The sequence below is a fragment of the Elephantulus edwardii genome, unplaced genomic scaffold (genome assembly GCF_000299155.1).
Source record: "Elephantulus edwardii isolate Elephantulus edwardi_28Jun2011 unplaced genomic scaffold, EleEdw1.0 scaffold00069, whole genome shotgun sequence".
In the NCBI taxonomy this organism is placed as follows: domain Eukaryota; kingdom Metazoa; phylum Chordata; class Mammalia; order Macroscelidea; family Macroscelididae; genus Elephantulus; species Elephantulus edwardii.
The window spans coordinates 10,963,381-10,984,645 of NW_006399819.1; the positions used below are offsets into that span (position 1 = coordinate 10,963,381).

General features: G+C 38.5%; 1 protein-coding gene across 2 annotated transcripts in view; it reads right to left on the reverse strand.

Moving 5' to 3' along the window:
• The window catches only part of FAM73A (family with sequence similarity 73, member A), a 154,295-nt gene that overhangs the window by 128,013 nt on the left and 5,017 nt on the right, over positions 1-21,265 (reverse strand). For both annotated transcript variants that reach the window (XM_006888591.1, XM_006888592.1), the window contains exons 2-3: positions 1,384-1,561; positions 267-403 (exon numbers count right to left, since the gene is read on the reverse strand). In XM_006888591.1, the coding sequence (XP_006888653.1) occupies positions 267-403; positions 1,384-1,561 (315 nt within the window). The remainder of the gene's footprint in view (positions 1-266; positions 404-1,383; positions 1,562-21,265) is intronic.

The following is a 21,265-nucleotide window of genomic DNA, read 5'->3' on the forward strand; positions in this document are numbered from 1 at the left end:
CCAAGCTCCTAGAGTTTCTAGAGGCATGTGGTTTAGGAAGTAGATTCCACACCTGCCTCCAAACTGTTGGCCAGAAGCCTCTTGTCGGAGCTAATGAGAGCCCAGGGTGTGGGCCTGTGGTCTTTGAAAACTCATAAGGTCTTGGAGGAGGGAGTTTTGGTTTTTTTCTCCGTGTTGACTGGGGACTGGCTCTGGAGCATTTGGTTGGCTGGAGGCCTCTTGTTGGATAAGCAGACATAGAAAAGAAAAAAAATTTTCATACTTACAGAGGCCAAACTTTGTGCAGAACCTGAGTATTTACTGAAAAGTCCTCCATTAGCATAGTTACAGGACTGAGATCCTTTGTCTTTGGCAGAACTCAAAGATAATGTCAAATTTTGTCTACTGCTGGAACAACTTGAACCTACCAAAAGTACCAAAAGGTGCATGATAAATTTCAGGTAAAAATCTCAAAACTGACATTATATTCAGTCACAAGGCTTCTGATCTTAGAATATACATCACTGAATTGTGAATAATACTAAAGGGACATAACAATATCTATACCCTTGCATAACATTGTAATAACACAAAAATCTGCATGTGAAATGAAAAGTAAAACACATAATTAATGAGGGCAATATATATTGGTCTACTGTAGTAAATAAAAAATACTAACAACTATGAACCTTCAAATTATAAATTTAATGAAATATTTACATTTAAATTTCATCTATACTGTGTTATGTTACAATTAATTTTTTATGTCTTTTTACCATACCCATTTAGATATTCTTCTAGGGTTAAATATCATATCACGTTGTAGTTGATCTGAATACACTAAGAAACTTCTCAATTCAAGCCCACCTACAAGTTATACAATCTTAGGACGTCACTGAACTTTTCTATATTTCTATTATTCAAAACAGAGATGATAATACAGAATGATTATCCTAATTCAAAAGAATGCTATAAAGATTAAATAAAGTACTACACGTGCAGCATTAAGCACTGCCCTGAACAGGTGAAAGCTGTTATTCTTGTAATGTCTGCTACCAAGCATAAAACTGTCTTTCATTAAATATTTGTTCAACAAGGAACCAAAAGTAAGTGCTATATTAAATAATAAAAAAACTAAAGAAATCTAGCATGCTCAAGAAATGATTTTTATTTATATAACTGGCAATATATACTACATCCAAATTAATATGTTACCTCTGAGTAGGAGAATATTAACTGATTAAAGTTGTCTGTTTGCTAATCTGTATTTTCCAATCTTTCTAAAGTGACTATGCATTACTTAGGAGTCAAATATTAAAAAAGAAACTTTTAGAGAATAAAATACAGAATTCACTGTACTCTATTAATGATTTACAAATAAAATGTTCCTGTGGACCCACACACCTTTGTCTGATGCTGCTCTTCTAGTGTATTCAAGTAAAAGGTGCTCTGGTTCCCAAGGTAATGTTTTTTCCTTTTTCTTCCCTCGTCTTCTTCTAAAGTGGTGGGCCAGAAAAATTACAGATACAGCACTCACTGCAGTTACCACAAACAATTTCTTAATTCCTGGTGAAAATCTGATCTAGAAAAGATACAATTAGAATAAAAAAAACAAATTAGTTTTATTTGTTCACGAGATAAAGAATTGGGAACTAAATATATTCTTACTCTATTTCTAAATATTATGAGAAGAAACTTCACTCTGTCAATGCCAGCAAGCCCAATTTTAACAATAATTTAAAATGTTAACAGCTGATTATTCACTGCTCTGAAGTCTTCAGCTAAATAATATTACCAGAAAGGTCATAAAACAATTTAGTCTTATTAACATTGTTTGCACAACTAGTAATATAATTTATGCAACTTCTTTTTCTGGATGAATCATCATTAAGATATTTAATTATAAAAATAAATCAGACTTTCAAGTTGTTTTTTTGTTCTATGTTTTTAACTATTTGGAAAGAAGCAAATTTAACTTTTACATTCATTGAATTACAGTTAATAGGAGAGTGTAGGAAGGTGGGTGAGAACATTAGGGGTTCAGGCAAATGAGAGAAGGGAGGTGAGCCAGAAATGGGAAAGCAACTCCTCACCAGCACTGGTCCCTCATAGTTTACACAGGTGATGCGCACAGAATGGAGGATTTATAGGGTGGCAACCAGAGATTCCCTTCCCCCAGCTGAACTCTAGACAGCTCTTACTCCTCCAAGAATGAACTTGAGGGCAGATCTTAACTACTAGCTACACTCTAGAGGGAGGAGTGTCCCAGTGTCCATATCAATGACCAAAGAATAGGCTCCACTTTTCCCTTCCCTGTATTTGGTGATGTACTCTCTGCTCCCTACACAGCCTGGCAACTCGTGGTGACCTGTTGCCCTATTTCACTTTCACATGCAATTAACTGCACGTTGTTGTTGTTGTTATGTGTCATCAAGTCGCTTGCAACATACTCTTTTTATTTTTGGCACACACTCTCGAAATGCTAGATCAACAACTGGCAGAGCCCACTCATCATGCCCTTCCCTCAGCCTCAGCATCCATCTCAGTGATTGACGAAAGACACTCCTGCACTGTGAGTGTCACAACCAGTGGCATAGCTCGTGTGTTGCCAGTCCAGTGACATAAGTCTTAACCTCTTCCTCCTGCCCTGCAACCAGTGGTGAGAAATTACACATTATGCACCCATCAACTAGTGTCATGAGAACAGGTGATACAGGTTTCAGTGCAAACTAGCCAGTGCCCAGTGTACCCTCATGCTGGTCATCTGGCAACTAGCAGCATATACCCACAGCACCTATAAAAGAGCAAATGAAGAGAATGTTTCTTGTATCTACACCCACTGAATGGCCAGACAGACATCACCTCATTAGAAACCCCTGTCACAAACAAACCAGCACTCTCTGTACTTCTGCCAACAAACATACAGGAGATCCCAGTGCTCTCAAACAAACCCTACTGCAAACTAAGCAGACACTTACAAGCCATATAAAGACACTATCTAGAAATCTAAAAGATTAACAGTAAAATTTCAGAAATAGGTACATCAGTGGAAAAATACAAAGACAGAATGGAATCAATGGCAGAAAGGAGCAGTGAAACAAAGGACAAATCCTTAATAATAACTTGATGGAAAATGAGAAGAAAAGAATTTTAAAAACAAAAAAAGCCTAAGAAGTATGTAGGACACTAACAAGAGAATAATTTACACAAAATAATAATTTCAAAAGAAGAAAAAGAAAACAAACAGAATTTTCTTGAGATATACTGGCAAAAAAAGACACTAAATATAAAAAAATTCCATGCAGGCAAAAATGCAATGGAATTATATATCCTGAAAGGAAAGAACAGCCAGCTAAAAATTATATATATCCAGCAAAATTGTCATTCAAAATTACAGCAAAACAAATACATTCCTACCTAAGCAAAAGTACCAAAAAATGTTATTTTTCAAATAAACATTTAAAAATAAACCAAAAAGCCAGATCAGCCTTATAAAAAATATGAAAAAGAAGAATTCTTTGGACAAAGAACAGTACCAATCAAGACAAGAGTTTTTAAAATAAACAAAACCCCTACAACCAAGAGAGAACAAAACAGATAAATGGGACCTCCAAAGAATCAAATCCCTACACATACCAGAAAACTTTTCCAACAGGGTAAAAAGGAAAGCCACAGATGGGGGAAAAAATATTTGGTAATGACCTATCTGATAAGGGACTCATATCTAAAATTTAGAGAATTCTCCAGCACCTCAATGAGAAAAAGGTAAACAACCAAACACAAAATGGGTACAAGATATAAAAAAAGATTTTCAGAGGGCAAACAAACACATGAAGAAATGTTCAAAATCCCTAGCTCTAAGAGAGATGCAAATCAAAACAACTATGACGTATCATCTCACCCCAGCGTCAATAACAAAGTTCAACAGAGCAGCAAACAATAAACGCTGGTGATATTGTGGAGAGATTGGAACTCTTATTCACAGCTGGTGGGAGCATAAACTGGTACAACCACTGTGGAAGGTGGTCTGGCGTTTTCTGAAAAAGTTGGAAAAAGAAATAATATTTGACCCAGCAATTCCACTACTGGGAATATACTCTAAAGAAACCATAACCGGCCATCCAAACAGATATATGCATGCCCATGTTTAATGCTGCATTATTTATAATAGCAAAGAGACGGACATAACCCTGGTGCCCATCAATAAATGAACATATAGAAAAACTGTGGTATATTCATACAATGGAAAACTATGCAGCACTGAAAAACAACAAACCTGTAAAACATTACACAACATGGGGGACTCTGGAGCACATCATGCAGAGTGAAATATCTCAGTTTCAAAAGGACAAATACTGCATAGCATTACTGTCATAAAGCAGGTCTGGCATGTGGGGTTGGGAGGAGAATAAGATAAGAATGGGTTTATAATGACTATTGCATTGGAAAAAAATGAAAGAAAGAACTGACTAACATGAATATATGATTAGGTATTATATGTATTATAAAAGCCCAGAATAAGAGATATATCATTGCAAAGAGGACTGTGGGAGGAGAGGAGGTAGGCAGGCTGTGCAACAATGAATGAATGGAAACCCAAAATCTCTGTAAATGTTTATGAAAATTAATAAAATATAATTATAGAAAAAAATAAAAAAATAAAACAATGAATGATTAAAAAAACAAACAAAAAACAAAAAAACCACCAAAACAAAAAAAATCACATGACCTAAGGAAAAGGAAGGGAGGGCAAGAAGGTAAAATGTGCAAAAATGAATGAAAGAAAAAAATTCAACTTCTCTGTAAATGTTTGTTAAAATCACAATTAAAATTTTATTTCTAAAAAAATGAGCAAAACCAGAATGCATTTGAACTGGTAAAATGTGGAGTACCAGCACACAACTAGAAAGGGGAAAATTAGGGATGGGTGTCCTGCTAGTAACTTACTAAGTGATTTTCCCGTAAGATCAGGATATGGGAAAGGATATTCTTTCATCAACGTTATACCAAAAGTACTAAGCAGAGCAAAAAAGTAAGAAAACACACTGGCAAGGAAAAACAAAATGGTCTCTACTTATCTCAGATGGATTCTGGTTGAAACCAGAGAGTACCAGAAGGATGTCTGTGGTTGTTGTTAGGTACCATAGAGTCGAGTATACTCATAGCGACCCTATGAACAAAAGATCCGAACCTAGTCCTGTCCTGCGCCATCCTCACACTTCCTGACACACAAGAGCCCATTCAGCAGTCACCCTGTCAATCAACTTGGTTGAGGGTCTTCCTATCCTTTGGAGACCCTCCACTCTTCCCAAAATCATATCCCTCACCAAAGAATAGCACCCCCTAGCAACATGTCCAAAGTATGTGAGGCAAAGCTTCATCATTCTTGCCTCCAAAGAGCATCTGGCTGCACCCTCTCCAAGAAATATCTACTTGTTCTATTAGCTGTCCATGGAATGTTCAGTGCTCTTCTCCAACACCACAGCTCAAACTGACATCATGACTTCAATAATTTTCAAAGGTCCCTAACTGCAGACTTTCCCAGTGCAATGCATCTCCTTATTTCCTGACTGCTTGTAGCAAGGGTGTTAACTGTGGATCCAAGCAAGGTAAAGCTGTTGTCAGTTTCAATCTCCTCTCCATGACAATGAATACTTCTTCTAAAAGAATTGATGGATGTCTACTTGTGTTTTATTAAGCATGTAAAAATATTTGACTGTGTGAATCAAAACAAACTGTAGCTAAACTTGATGGGAATTCCAGACAATTGTGCTCATGTGAAACTTAGACCAAAAAGCTGTTGTCTTAAACAGAGCAAGGAAACACTACATGATTCAAAATCAGAGAAGGAGTGTGTCAGGAATTATCCTTTCTCCATGCCTTTTCAATCTATATGGTAAGCAGATCATTAAGAAACCTAGACTTTATGAAGAAGAATGTGGCATTAGGATTGGAGGAAGACTCATCTACAACCTGCATTATACAGATGACACAGCCTTGCTTGCTGAAACTGAGGAGGACTTGAAGTGTTTACTGCAGAAGATCAAGAATTGCAGCCTTCAATATGAGTTACATCTCAACATTAGAAAATAAAAATCGTCACCAATGCACTAATAGGCAGCACATCATGATAGACAGAGAAAAGACTGAAGTTGTTAACATTGCATCTTGCTTGGATCCACAATCAACACCACTGGCACCAGCAGTCAGGAAATCAAGAGATGCGTTGCCCTGGGAAAATCTATTGTCAAAGACCTCTCCAGAGTGCTGAAGAGATATGATGTCAGCCTAGAGACTAAGGTGCACCCGATCCAAGATACATTCTTCTCAATTGCTCGCTATGCATCTGAGAACTGAACAATCAGAGAGAAAAAAATCAATGCCTTTGAGTTGTGGTGCTGAAGAAGAGTACTGAACATAATATAGACTGCCAAGAGAACAAATAAGTCTGTTGCGGAGAAATCAAAATTGGGGTCCTCCTTAGAAGCAAATATGGTGAAACTCCATCTCACATACTCTGGGCATGTTGTCAGAAGGGGTCATTCCTTAGAGTCAGACTTCATGATCAGGATAGAAAGTCAGTACAAGAAAGGAAGACTTGATGACATAGACTGACACAATAACTGGGGCAAAGGGGTGATACGAGTTGGAGATGGTGAAGCTGGTCCATGATAGGGCTCAGAGGCATTGTTCACAGGGTCACTGTGAGGTGTAGTTGACGTGACGGCACATAACAACACATACTTCAGTAAGGCTTTTGAAAATATATTTTCGTTTTATATACAGATCCAAAAGAACTTTTCATTATCTGGTATGCCAGAATATTTATTTCTACTTGCTATGAGCATTTGATCTCAGTATGATCAAACTTGAAAAACAATTCTAATTCTACTATTCCTCAAAGTTCACTTTTTTTTTTTTAACTGTACTTACTTGCTAAGCGTCAGAGAGCTGGACAATGACTAAAGATGATAGAAGAAGAATCAAAGCCTTTGAGTTGTGATGCTGGAGAAGAGTGTTGAACATACCATAAGCCAGAAGAACAAACAGGTCTGGTCTCGGGAAGGTGAAACCAAGCTGCTCCCTGGAAGTAAGGATTTAGAAGCTCTGTTTCACATACTCTGGACACATGGTCAGGAGGGACCAGTCCTTGGAGAAGGACATTGCGCTTGGAAGGGTAGAGGGACAGTGTAGGAGAGGAAGACCCAGAACGAGATGGATTGACTCAGTGACTGGAGAAAGGAGATTAAGTCTACCAGAGACAATGAGATTGGCTCAGGATAGGACAGGTTTCAGAGAAATTGTACACAAGGTCGCAATGAGTTGGAGGCAACCCAATGGCTCATAACAACACCACCACCATCAGGAATAATTAGATGATTTTGGATTTTTTTCCCTTGTCAAACTATAAGAATTATTTGTTTATCCCATTAGTAATATCTCTATTATGGTTAATACCAAGTGCTTCTTTCATTTCTACATTTTTAAGCTGTTAAAACTATACCTCCAGTATCAAGAACAATCCTAAAATATCCCTGAAATGTGATTCAAGGAGAAAAAAAATCAGTTTCTTTAATGTGCAAACTAACAATGTAATAATAAAATTCATCCTAAAAAGAGGAATATTAATACCTTATTTCGTTTGTTGTTGCGACTCCATGTACAAAAGCTCTGAACCCTGCTCTATACTGAGCCAGTCTGTCTCTGACACAGCAACCCTCATGATCCCAGTTAGTGTGTCAATCCATCTCATCTGGGATCTTCCTTTCCTGCACTGTCCCTCCACCCTTCCAAGCATGATATCCTTCTCCAGGGACTGGTACCTCCTGGCCATAAACCCAAAGTATGTGAGATGGAGCTTTAAAATCCTTGCCTCCAAGGAGCAGCCTGTTTTTACCCTCTCTAGTATAAATCTGTTTGTTCTCTTGGCAGTGTGTTTAATGCGTGGTATTTTATGCTCCAGCACCACCACTCAAGGCATCAATTCTTCTTCTGTCAATCCTAATCATTGTCCAGCTCTCTGATACATAGAAAGTAATTGTGAAGACCAAGGCCTGAACCAGGCACACCTTAGTCTCCAGACTGATATAATTGCTCTTCAGCACTTTGGAAAGGTCCATGATAGTAACTTTCCCCAGAGCAATTAATATTTTGATTTTTTTTAAATAAAAATTTGTATTTCAATTTTCATTTTAACAAAAATTTACAGAACAGTTAGATTTCCTTTTTTTATTAATTTTAATGAAAGTTTACAGAGAGGGTTTCCAGTCATTCATTGTTTCATTTTTCTCCCTGCCTCCCCTCCCCCCCAATTCACTTTTCTCCTTGATGGACAAAATAAAGTCTGTCATTGCTATGCAATCCCTCCCCTCAAGTACACTGCACTGTGCAGTCTTCATTCTGGACTCCTGCCATGACAATAATACCTAATATCCCTTTTAAACAGTTTTCTCCCTCATCTGTTGCAATGCAGTATACATCATTCCTCCCCCTCTTCTGTGTCTTCCCTCAACCCCAATGTCAGTCCTGTTTAAAGAAAAGCTTGGACAAACCCTAGAAGTGCTAATTCACAACATAAACAGTCTTCTAAGTATCCTGGAAAATCTACAACCAAGAGAGGATAAAATAGATGAATGAGACCTTCTAAGAATCAAATCCTTATGCACATCCAAAAACTTCTCCAACAGGGTAAAAAAGGAAGCCATAGACTGGGAAAAAATATTTGGTAATGACATTTCAGACAAGGGACTTACAGCTAGAATTTATAAACTACTCAAGCACCACAACAAGATAAAGGTAAATAACCCAATTGAAAAATGGGCACAGGATATGAACAGACACTTCACCAAAGGAGACATTCAGATGGTCAACAAACACATGAAGAAATGTTCCAAATCCCTAGCTCTAAGAGAGATGCAAACAAAACAACTATGAGGTATCATCTCATCCCAGTAAGAATAGCAAAATTTAACAGAACAGCAAACAGCAAATGCTGGTGAGGTTGTGGAGAAACTGGAACGCTTATTCATTGTTTGTGGGAGTATAAAATGGTGCAACCACTTTGGAAGGCTGTATGATATTTTCTCAAAAACTTACAAATAGAAATACCATTTAAGACAGTGATTCCACTTCTAGAAATTTACCCTAAAGAAACCATAACCACCACCCAAGCAGATATATGCATACCCATTTTTATTTCAGCTTTGTGCACAACAGCAAAGAGGTGGAAACAACCCAAGTGCCCATCAGCAAATGAATGGATAGAGAAGCTGTGGTATATTCATACAATGGAATACTATGCAGCACTGAAAAACAAGAAACTCATGAAATACTATGCTAAGTGAATGACCCTAGAGGACATTATACTGAGTGAAATATCTCAGTCACAAAAGGACAAATGTTGCATAGGGCCACTACTGTCTTTTGATTTTGTAATTTTTTAAAAAAATTTTGTGTGTGCATATCGTCAAATCAGATCTGACTGGTACAGGAGGATATTGCCTTCTCCAGCAGAGCATCTGGTGGATTTGAATCTTGTATTTTGATTTCTTGACTGCTGGTGCCAAGAGTGTTGACTGTGGATCTGAGCATGCTGAAACTGTTAACAACCTCAGTCTCTTCTCCATCTCTCATGGTGCTGTCAATTGGTCCCATGGTGAAAATCTCTGTCTTCTTGATGGTGAGCTTCAATCCATATTGAAGACTACAGACCTTGGCCTTCTGTAGCAAATGTTTCAGGTTCTCCTTAATTTGGACAAGGAAGGTTGTATCACCTTCATAAAGCAGGTTGTTGATGAGTCTTCCTCCAAATCTGATGCCATATTCCTCCTCATAAATCCCAGCCTTCCAAATGATCTGTTCCACATATACACTGAAAAGGTATGAAGACAGGCCACATCCCTGATGCACTCCTTTTCTGATTCTGAACCATGTAGTGTGTTTCCTTGCTCTGTTCTTATCAATGATTCTGGTCCAAGTATAGGTTTTGCAAAAACATAATCAAATGTCCTGGGATCCCCATTCTTCTCAAGGTTAGTAAAAATTTGTTGTGATCCACACAGTCAAATGTCTTTGCATAGTCAATGAAACACAGACAGACTTTCCTCTGGTATTCGGCTGCTTTTAGCCAAGCTCCATTTGACATTGCCAGTGTCAATTTTCGGTGCCACAATCTCTTCTAAATCTAACCTGTATTTCTGGTAGTTCTCAGTCAATGTACTGTTCCAGTTATTTTTGGATACTCTTCAGCAGGTTTTGCTTATATGTGCTGTCAGTGATATTGTTCAATAACTTCCAGAATCTGTTGAGTCACCCTCTTTTGGAATGGGAAAAAATATACATCCCTTCCAGCCATTTTATAAATTGTTATGATTTCATTATTTAAAAGAAAATATTCTTCTCAAGTCAAACTTAAACTACTAATATTTAATTAATTTGTAAATGCAGGGGTGGGGGAATCAAGACCTAACCTCCTCCACTGAAGAAAATAATCTATTAACACAGGCCTAGTAAAAATGAAATGACTGAGTTCTTAAATTGCCAGTTTCACTATATTCTAAGAGACAAGGTGGTGAATAGTTTAAGTACTCAAAACATTAGTGGTTCAAAGCCACACAGCAGTTCCACAGTGTTGGGGGGGAAGACAATCTGCTCCCAGAATAGAAAATTCTACAAGGTAGTTCTATAAAATGAGGTCACTGTGATTTAAAAATCAACTCTATGCTACCTAGTTACAATTGTATCCTAGGCATTGTTGTTGTTGTTGTTATGTGCCATTGAGTCACCTGCAACTCATAGTGACCCTATGGACAAGATCCCTAAACCCTGCTCTATCCTGAGCCAATCTTACTATCTCCGACACACCTACTCCGATTACCCCAGTCACTGAATCAATCCATCTCATTAACGGTCTTCCTCTCCTCATTAAGGTCTTCCTCTCCGGCATTGCCCCTCCATCATCCCAAGCATGATGTCTCTCCAAGGACTGATCCAACCTTGCAACATGTCCAAAATATGTGAGATGAAGATTCAGAGTCCTTGCCTCCAAGGAGCAGCCTGAGTTCACCTTCTCTAGGATGAACCTGTTCATTCTCCTAGCAGTCCACAGTATATTCAATACTCTTATCCAATATCATAGCTCAAAGGCATCAATTCTCCTTCTATCATCCCTAGTCCTTGTCCAGCTTTCTGATGCATAGCAAGTAATTACAAAGACCATGGCCTGTATCGGGCACACCTTAGTCTCCAGACTGACATCGTTGCTCTTTAGTACTTTGGAGAGGTCATTATTAAGTTCTAAATTAGAGAATATGGAGCTCTGGTGGCTTAGCAGGTAAGTAAAAGGTAGGCAGTTCAATCCACCAGCTGCTCCAAGGGAGAAAGATAGACAATCTTCTCCCTTGTGGCTTACAGCCTTTGAAAACCCACTGGAGAGTCAGCTATGAATAGGTTCTGACTTGACAACAACAACATTTAGAGAGCTATTAACAGATGGAAATGCAAAATTAAAACTTCTCTGAATATCTCTATGTGTGTATAAAATACAAATTTGTGTGTGTGTGTGTGTGTGTGTGTGTATACCGTCAAATCAGATCTGACTGGCACAGGAGGAGATTACCCCTTCTTCTCCAGCAGAGCATCGGGTGGATTTGAACTGTGCACTTCTGGGTTTGCAGTATAGCTTCTTGCCACTAGGCCACCAGAGCTCCCTCAAAATACGAATTTTTAAAATAACATAAATCAATTAACTTTTATTAAGATCCAAGTTTTCTTTATATGTTATTTTTTAAATAAATGTTCCACTAAAGTTTAAAGTCTTTATCTCATAAAAAAGAAGCTTTTTTCTTTGACAAATAAAAATAAGGCAACAAATTTTCCAGAGAAAAGATGTTTATTATAGTCTAGCTGACAAAAGGCTTGAAAGTTTCAAATATTATTCCTGCTTATCTCTTCTCATTTTGATACAGTTTGTCAGTAGAATCCTTTATCATTGCCTGAAGCACTGAAACACAGTATATCATAATCATATATCAAAAAGCTTAGAGGAATTTCTGAGGTGATACAGTCCGTTTCTTTAGCCCTACAAAAAATGAAAAGGAGAAAGATGACCTATTCATTCAATATTAATGGGCTAGGATCTGAGCATCAAAGGGAGGAATAAGACACTGTTCTTTGTGCTTAGATTTCACAACCTTCCCAACACCATAACCTGATGCCACTAATAATGTTCTTATCAAGTATCCATTTCTCATCTTCCTTATCTAATGTTCCACTCCAATAATTTATTTCCCTTTACTCAGCATGAACTTATTGCTTGAACTAAATTAATCTAGGGAACTCTGGTGAGTTTAGTAGTAAATTGTGCTATCGACCCCAAGGCACACAGTTCAAATCTACCAGCTGTTCCACAGAAGGACAAGCAATTTCCTCCCTTGCAATTTATTGTCTCACAAAACCTATGAGTTCATTCCAACTCAACAGTTCATAGAAGCAACAACAAATTTATCTACGCCTCAAATATACTTGTTGTTGTTGTTGTTATGTGCCGTCGAGTCGCCTGCGACTCATAGCGACCCTATGTACAACAGCCCTAAACTCCGCTCTGTCCTGTGCCAATCGCACTGTCTCTGACACTCCCATCCCAATTATCCCAGTCACTGAATCAATCCACCTCATAGAGGGTCTTCCTCTCCTGCGCTGTCCCTCCACCCTCCCAAGCATGATGTCCCTCTCTAAGGACCGGTCTCTCCTCACAACATGTCCAAAGTCAGTTAGACGGAGCCTCAGAATCCTTGCCTCCAGGGAGCCACCCGGTTTAACCCTCTCCAGGACAAATCTGTTTGTTTTCCTAGCAGTCCATGGTACTCTCAATACTCTTCTCCAGCACCACAGCTCAAAGGCATCAATTCTCCTTCTATCCTCCTTGGTCATTGTCCAACTCTCTGATGCATAACAGGTGATTGCAAAGACCATGGCCTGTATCAGACGCACCTTAGTCTCCAAACAGGATCTGAATGGTACAGGAGGAGATTGCCCTTCCTTCTCCAGCAGAGCATCTGGTGGATTTGAACCGCATACCTCTGGGATTGCAGTGCAGCTTCTTGCCATTAGGCCACTAGAGCTCCCTTCTCTAGCACCAAATATACTTACTCTTGTTTAAAGAGAAAGAAGAGGATCTAGGCTATGTAAGGATGTCTTTATCTTGCTCATCACTTTATACTTTCACTGGAACATAGTAGATGCTTTATATATTAAACAAATATCTTCTACTTAGAACACGTCACATATTTTAAACTCCGGGCAAACCTCTTAAAACGCTGCTAACCCAAAGAAATCCTCACCACTGGACCTCAAAACAACATCATGACAAATGGAGAAAAGACTGACATTTTCAACATTTTTTTCTTACTTGGATCCACAATAAACACCCTTGGTATCACCAGTCAGGAAATCAGGAGACATACTGCACTGGACAAGTCTGCTGTCATGGACCTCTTATATTACTGAGGAGCAATGATGTCAGTTTGAAAACTAAGGTGCACATGATTTGGTCATGGTCTTTTCAATCACTTGCTATGTGTTTGAGAGCTGAACAAAGATAAGGAAGAGCACTGAATATCCCACGTACTGCCAAAAGAACAGATATGTCTTAGAAAAAGTGTAGCCAGAGTGCTCCTGGGAAGCAAGGATGGTGAAACTTTGTCTTATATATTCCTTGGAAAGAGACATCATGCTAGGAAGATGGAAGGTCAATGAATGAGAGGAAAACCTTCAACCAAACTGACTGACACACTGACACAGCCCAGCAATGGGCTCAAGTGTATCACAGATGAAGAGGATTATACAAGACAGGACAGGGCTGAAATCACAGGGTCGCTATGAAACATACTAGACTTGTCAGCACTTAACAACAACTATGCAGCGAATAAATCTCTCTGGCAATTCAAATCCAGCAGTGGCTCTAAGATAGAAAAATATGCAATTGCATATTGACCCAAAAATTCAAAGTCTAAAACCTACCCTAAATTTCTATCTGTATGTTGTGAAGTGTATCCAGATTACATACTACAGTAATGTTTAGAAACAAATTAAAAAAATCAGGAATAGCTTAAATGTACATACATAAAAAAATTATTGTTGTTGTTAGGTACTGGTGGGTCAATTATGACTCACAGTGACAGATCTGATCCTTTCCCTATCCTGTGCCATCCTCGCCATCTCTGATATGCTGAAGTGTATTGTTAAGGTCACTGTGTCAAGTCATAGAAAGATTATGAAGTTGTAAAAAAAAATACATATGGTTTGGTTACTGAGGAAAGATATCAAGGATAAACTTTATGAGAACAAGGCAAGAATATAAAGTAGTATGCTGACATAAGAAAGAAAGATATCATGGATATATATTTGCTGACAGTTGAAAAAAAGAAGTGCTGAAGATATTCAAATAATCCAAATGATCACCTATTGGGAAAAGATGGGTACCGGTATAGAGCATATGTGTTTGTACATGTATATGTGTACATGCTTTTAATTTCTTTTTCCTATACAGTCAGTTCAGTATCAAAAATAATCACAAAAGAACCAAAAGGCAATATCATGAATAATGGACAAAAGACCGAAGTTGTCAGTGATTTCATTTTACTTAGATTCACAGTCAACACTCATACTAACAGCAGTCAAGAAATCAAAATATGTACTATACTGGACAAATATGCTGTCGAGGACCTCTTTATATTGTTACAGAACAGGGAGGTAAATTTAAAGACAAAGGTGCACATGACCCTAGTCATGATATTTTCAGTTGCTTCATGTTGTAATTGTTGTTAGGTGTCATTGAGTCGACTATGACTCATGGTGACTCTGAACATCAGATCTGAACTTTGCCCAATCCTATCCATCCTCATGAACTCGCTCATATTCAAGCCCTTAGTGACAGTTGCTGTGTGAATGCAACTCTTTGACAGTCTTCCTCGTTTTTTTGCTGATCCTCAATCTTTCTCAGCATTATGTCTCTCTCCAGCGACTGGCTCCTTACTCCTAAATATATGCCCAAAGTGAGTGAGACAAAGTTTATCATCTCTGTCTCTAGCAAGTACTCTAGATTCACCTCCTTCAAGACAGATATGCCTGATCTTTTGGTAGTTTATGGCATATCCAATACTCTTCACTAACAATCACAATCCAAAGCCATCAATACTTTTCTGTCATCTTTATTCACTGTCCAACTTTTACATGCATAGGAAACAAGTGAAAAGATCATGGCTTAGATCAGGAGCACCTTAGTTTAAAGTGACCTCCTTGCTCTTTATCACTTTGGAGAGAGTCTTGACAGCAGATTTTCTCAAAGCAGTATGTCTTAATTTCTTGACTACTGCTACCATCCATGGATGTTAACTGTGGATCTAAGTAAAATGAAATCATTAACAATCTCAATCTTTTCTCCATTTATCACGACACTATCTGTTGGGTCAGTGGTGAGGACTTTTGTTGTCTTGATATTGAGATGTAGCCCATACTGAAGGCTATTGTGTTTGATCTTTTGCAGCAAGTGCTTCAAGTCTTCTTCACTTTCTGCAAGCAAGGTTGTTTCATCTGCACAATAAAAGTTGTTCATGAGTCTCTGTCCAATCTACTTATAGCCTAGATTCTTGAAGGATTTGTTCAGGATACAGACTGAACAGAAATGGAAAAGGACACAAATCTGACACATAGCTTTTCTGATTCTCAAACATGCAATGTTCCCTTGTTTAGACTACTGCTCCTAGGTCTATGTATAAATTTTTTAATAAGCACAATTAAGTGTTCTTAATGCAGAGCTCCCTGAATGCTTCCTAAGTACGTGAAAGTTGAAGTTAAAGACGTGAACAGAAGATTTCAGAGAGCAGTTCAAGAAGACAAAGCATTCTAATGAAATGAGCAAAGAATTGGAGTTAGAAAATAAGAAGAAAATAACTTGCTCAACATTTATTTGCAAGCTGAAAGAACTAAAAATTAAATTCAAGCCTCAACTTGCAGTACTGAAAAATGTTGTGGGCAATATCTTTAACACTCCAGGAAGCATCAAAAGAAGTTATAGGGAACAAAGAGTTATTGTACCAAAAAGAATTTAATTATATGGAATGTAATGGATGTAGCATATGATAAAGAACCAATGGTAATAAAGGAATAAGTTCAAGTTGCCCTGAAGGCAGTGGTAAAAAATAAGGCCCCAAATCAATGTAATACCAATATACATGTTTCAACTAACAGATGCAGCCCTGGATGTGCCCATCAGTCTATTCCAAGAAATCTGGAGGACAACCCTTTGGCCAAGTGACTGGAAGAGATCCATATCTGTTCCCATCCCCAAGAAAGGTGACCTTATAATATGGTGTAATTACCAAACAATATCATGAGTATCACAGATGAGCAAAATATTGCTGAAGACCATCCAAAAATGGCCAGAACAGTACACTGACAGAGAACAGAAGTTCAAGTAGGGTTTAGATTGTGGCACAAAGGATATTACTGCTGATGTCAGATTGATCCAGGCTGAAAGCAGAAGATACCAGAAGAATATCTATCAATAACAATCTTGCTCACTTAAAGTGAGAAGGACTTGAAATGTTAGCTGCAGAAGATCAAAGATTATAGCTTTCAATATGGGTAACATCTCAACATCAAGAAGACAAAGATCTTCATCACTGGACCAATAGGAAACATCACACTAGATGGAGAAAAGATTGGCATTGTCAACTATTTCATCTTACTTAGATCCACAATCAACACCATTGGTACCAGAAGTCAAAAGATTAAAAGACAACTCCACATCTATATTTTAAATAAACGTAATATTTTGTTTCAGTATATTAGTACTTCAATCTATATGCAGAACAGATTATCTGGGAGACTGGGCTCTATGAGGAAGAACGTGGCATCAGAATTGGAGGAAGGCTCATCAACAGTCTGCATTATACAGATGACACAACCCAGCTTGCTGAAACTAAGGAGGACCTGAAGCACTTGCTGCAGAAGGTCAAGGATTGCAGCCTTCAAATGGATTGAAGCTCAATATCAAGAAAACAAGGATTCTCACCACTGGGCCAACTGCCAGCATCGTGACAGATGGTGAAGAGATTGAGACTATTCTACGGCTTTAGTTTGCTTGATTCCACAATCAACACTCTTGGCACTATCAGCCAGGAAACTAAAATGCATATTGCTTTGGGAAAGTCTGCTGTCAGAGACTTCGCCAAAGTACTGAAGAGCGATAATGTCAGTCTGGAGACTAAGGTGTGCCTGATACAGGCCATGGTCTTTGCAACTGCTCTATGCATTAGAAAGCTGGACAATGACTAGGATGACAGAAGGAGAACTGATGCCTTTGAGCTGTGGTATTGGAGAAGAGTATTGAATATACCATGGATAGCTAAGAGAATGAACAGGTTCGTCCTGCAGAGGGTTAAACCAGGCTGCTTCCTGGAGGAAAGGATTCTGAAGTTTTATCTGACATACTTTGAACATGCTGCAAGGTGGGATCAGTCATTGGAGAGGGATGTCATGCTTGGAAGGGTGGAGGGACAGTGCTGGAGAGGAAGACCCTCAAGGAGATGGACTGAATCAGTGACAGGGGTAATGGGAGTAGGTGTGTCAGGGACAGTTAAGATTGGCACAGGATAGAGCAAGGTTTAGCAATGGTTCTTGTACATAACGTCAATATGAGTTGCATGCGACTTGAAAGACAAAGCAACAACATTAGTATTTCTGAAAAATTTACTTTTAATAACATCCTGGAAATTGTCCATCAGTCTATTTTCATGCTGCTTAAGAAAGGTTCAGCTTCACTGAATTTATATGAAGTAGCTTTTACCCCTGGTAACAAAAGTAAAGTTGAATTTACGGAACTGGAGTATGGCATGTGAACAGCTGTGTGTGAAGCAAGATGATCAAGTTGCTTTTTTCTAAGTTATTTTAAAATTGCTTTTCATATTAGAAATCAATCAGTCATTAAAATGAGCCAAATATCTTTAAATCAAACTGATGTAAATAAAAATGTTCTCATTTATATAACCTCTAAATCCTTACCGCTTCAAGGCAGAGAAATGATAGTTAAGGTTCTATCTTATTAGAACCTTAAGTCTGCAAGTCTGAAGGATCATTATATAGCTACCAGGTAGCTTGCCTCTGGAAATCCTATGAATCTGGAGAAAGGACGAAAGTTATACAGCTGTCCAGGACTTTCATTCACAGGGTCGCTATGAGTTGCCTATGACTCGACAGTACTTAACAACAACAGCAGCAGCAGAGAGAGAGTGCGAGCATGAGCACAGCTGGCCTAGAGGACAGAAAGTCATGCTTCCAAGCCAAAGGTGGGTGACTCTTCTCCACGGCCCTCAGGCCTGCCTTTAATTGCTTTTGGTGCAACATTCTTCGAGGTCGTGTAACCCTGGTCTGTCCACTTGCTGTGATACAGAGGTAACTCGTGGTTGCTGTGAAGCTAAACACTTTGACACTGATGAGTCAAATGCGAGAATGGTTACCCGTGGTGGACAGTGTTTGATGAAGCTCCCCAATTAAAACAGCTTGGAAGCAGGAGTGACAGCCACTTCCCTAACAGCTTGCATCTGAAAACCCTATGAACCTGGAGAAAGGACGAAAAGTTATACAGGTGTCCAGGACTTTTGTTCATAGGGTCACTATGAGTTGCCTACAACTCGACGAGACTTAACAACAACAACAACAACTTATTAATGGGCTTAGGTACAAAGGAATGAACACATAACTGTTATACTGAGCAATGAGAATATATGAAAATAAATATGGTCTTGGGAGGGGAAGAAAGAAATGAAAAGATGTATTGCACTGGGAATGTCTGCTATCAGGGATCTCTTCAAATTATCGAGGAGCAATGAGGTCAGTTTGAAGATCACAATGTACCTGATTCAGGTCATAGTCTTCTCAACTGTACTGATCTGAGAGCTGGACAATGAATAAAGATGGCAGAAGTATTACTGATACATTTGAGTTACGATGTTGGAGGAGAGTACTCAATATGCCAAGGATTGCCAAGAGAACAAACAGATTTGCCTTAGAGAAAGTGGATTCACAATTGTCCTTAAGAGGCAAGGAGGGTAAAGATTCATCTCACACACTTTGTTGTTAGGAAAGGAATTGCTTCCTAGAAAACCTTTAGAAAGGAAGATCATACTTGGAAAGGTTAGCAAAAGAGGAATTTTCTTAACTAGATAGACTGACATAGTAACTGCAGCAATGGGCTTAATTATGTCCAAGCCAATGAAAATGGTACAGGCAGGACAGGACAGGGGTCAAGTCTATTGTTCACAGGTTTGCTATGACTTGTACGCAACTCAATGGCACCTAATAACAATCACAAGCTTGCCTAGACATTAACAACTTCAACCACACTCTTCTTGATCTACAGGAGAAAAGATGAGCATCTCATTCAGTGTGATTTACAGTCTATGAACACATGCTGGAGGACCAGCATGAGCTAGTTCCACCTCGATGGGACATAACCTTATCTATATCCCAGGTTGTTTTCAGGACTATAGATTATATACACACATATACATATATACATGTTGTTGTTGTTGAGTGCTGTCAAGTCAGCTAACCCTCCGCGGGTCTTCGAAGGCTGTAAATCCCAAAGGAGATTGCCCATCCTTTTCCCAGAGCAGCTGGAGGATTCAAACCTCATGCCTTTGGGATTGCAGCAGAGCTTCTTACCAGAAGGCCACCAGAGCTCCCTCTGTAGACATATACATATACAGAGGGAGCTCTCTCTGGTGGTCCAATGGTAAGAAGCTGTGCTGCAATCCTGAAGGCACACGGTTTGAATCCACTACCTGCTCCATGGGAGAAGGATGGGCCATCTCCTCTGATGTGATTAACTGCCTCTAAAAAACCACTGCAGGGTCAGGTATGGGTCAATTCCGACTCAAAGACACACATTACCACCATATACATATAAACATACGCATACACAGGATCTGATGGTTGAGTGGCAAGAAGTTGTGCTGTCAACTCAAAGGCAAGTGATTTGAATCTACTCTGTTGGATAAAAATGGGTAACCTCCTCTCATATGATTTACAACCTCTGAAAATCCCCTGCAGGGTCAGCTATGAGTCATCCTGGACTCTAAACTACGTAACAACAACAACAATATATGTATATATTTATGTAGGATATACAGGCACATAAACAAATAAGCATAGTGAATACATATACACTTCCCCAAAACAGTGAATATTCCATAAAGTGTAATTACCATTGATCTTAGCTATCTAACACCTCTATAACTGATACGCCACATGTGTTTGGCTTTAATAAAGTTAAATTTATCATCTCGGTTTGCTGGTTTGTTGTTATGTGCCATCTAATCAAATACAACTCAAAATAACCCTATGGATAACAGATAGGAACTGTGCCTATCCTGTACCATCCTCAAGATCTCTGACATGCTCAAGTCCATTAATACCGTGATCGTGTTGATACATCTGATTGACAGTTGTCCTGACTGTTGTTTTTTCATAGCATGATATCTTTTTCCAAGGACTAACCCCTGCTGACAACATGCTCAAAATATGTAAGACAACATTTTACCATCCCTGCTTCTCAGAAGCACCTTGGTGGCAAAGATTTGTTTGTTCTCTTCATAGTCCATGGTATATCTGATATTCTTCATGAATACCACAATTCAAAGCCATCAATTTTTCTTCCATAATACTAAGTCATTGTCCAACTTTCACATGTATGGAAAGCAATTGCAAATACCATGACTTGAATCACGTACACTTTAGTCTTTAAACTGGAATCTTTGGTTTATAGTACTTTAAAGTGGTTTTGAGATCAGATTTTCCCCATGTAACACCTCCCTTCCTCCCACCTTCTTTCCTTTTTTCTTTTCTTTTCTTTTTTGCTTTCTTTCTCTCTTCCTCTCTCTCTCTTCCTTTCTTTCTATTACTATGGGTGTTGATTAATCCAAGTAGAATTAAATCATTGACAACTTCAATCTTTTCTGCAGCTATCATTATGCTGTCTGTTTCAGTGGTGAGGATTTCTGTTTTCTTTTCTTTTTTTAATTTTTTATTTTATTTTATTATTTTTGTGTGCGTTTACCGTCAAATCAGATCTGACTGGTACAGGAGGAGATTGTCCCTCCTTCCCCGGCAGAGCATCTGGTGGATTCCAACCGTGTGCCTCTGGGATTGTAGTTGCAGCTCCTTGCCACTAGGCCACCAGAGCTCCCCGATTTCTGTTTTCTTGATGTTATGATTTAATTCATAT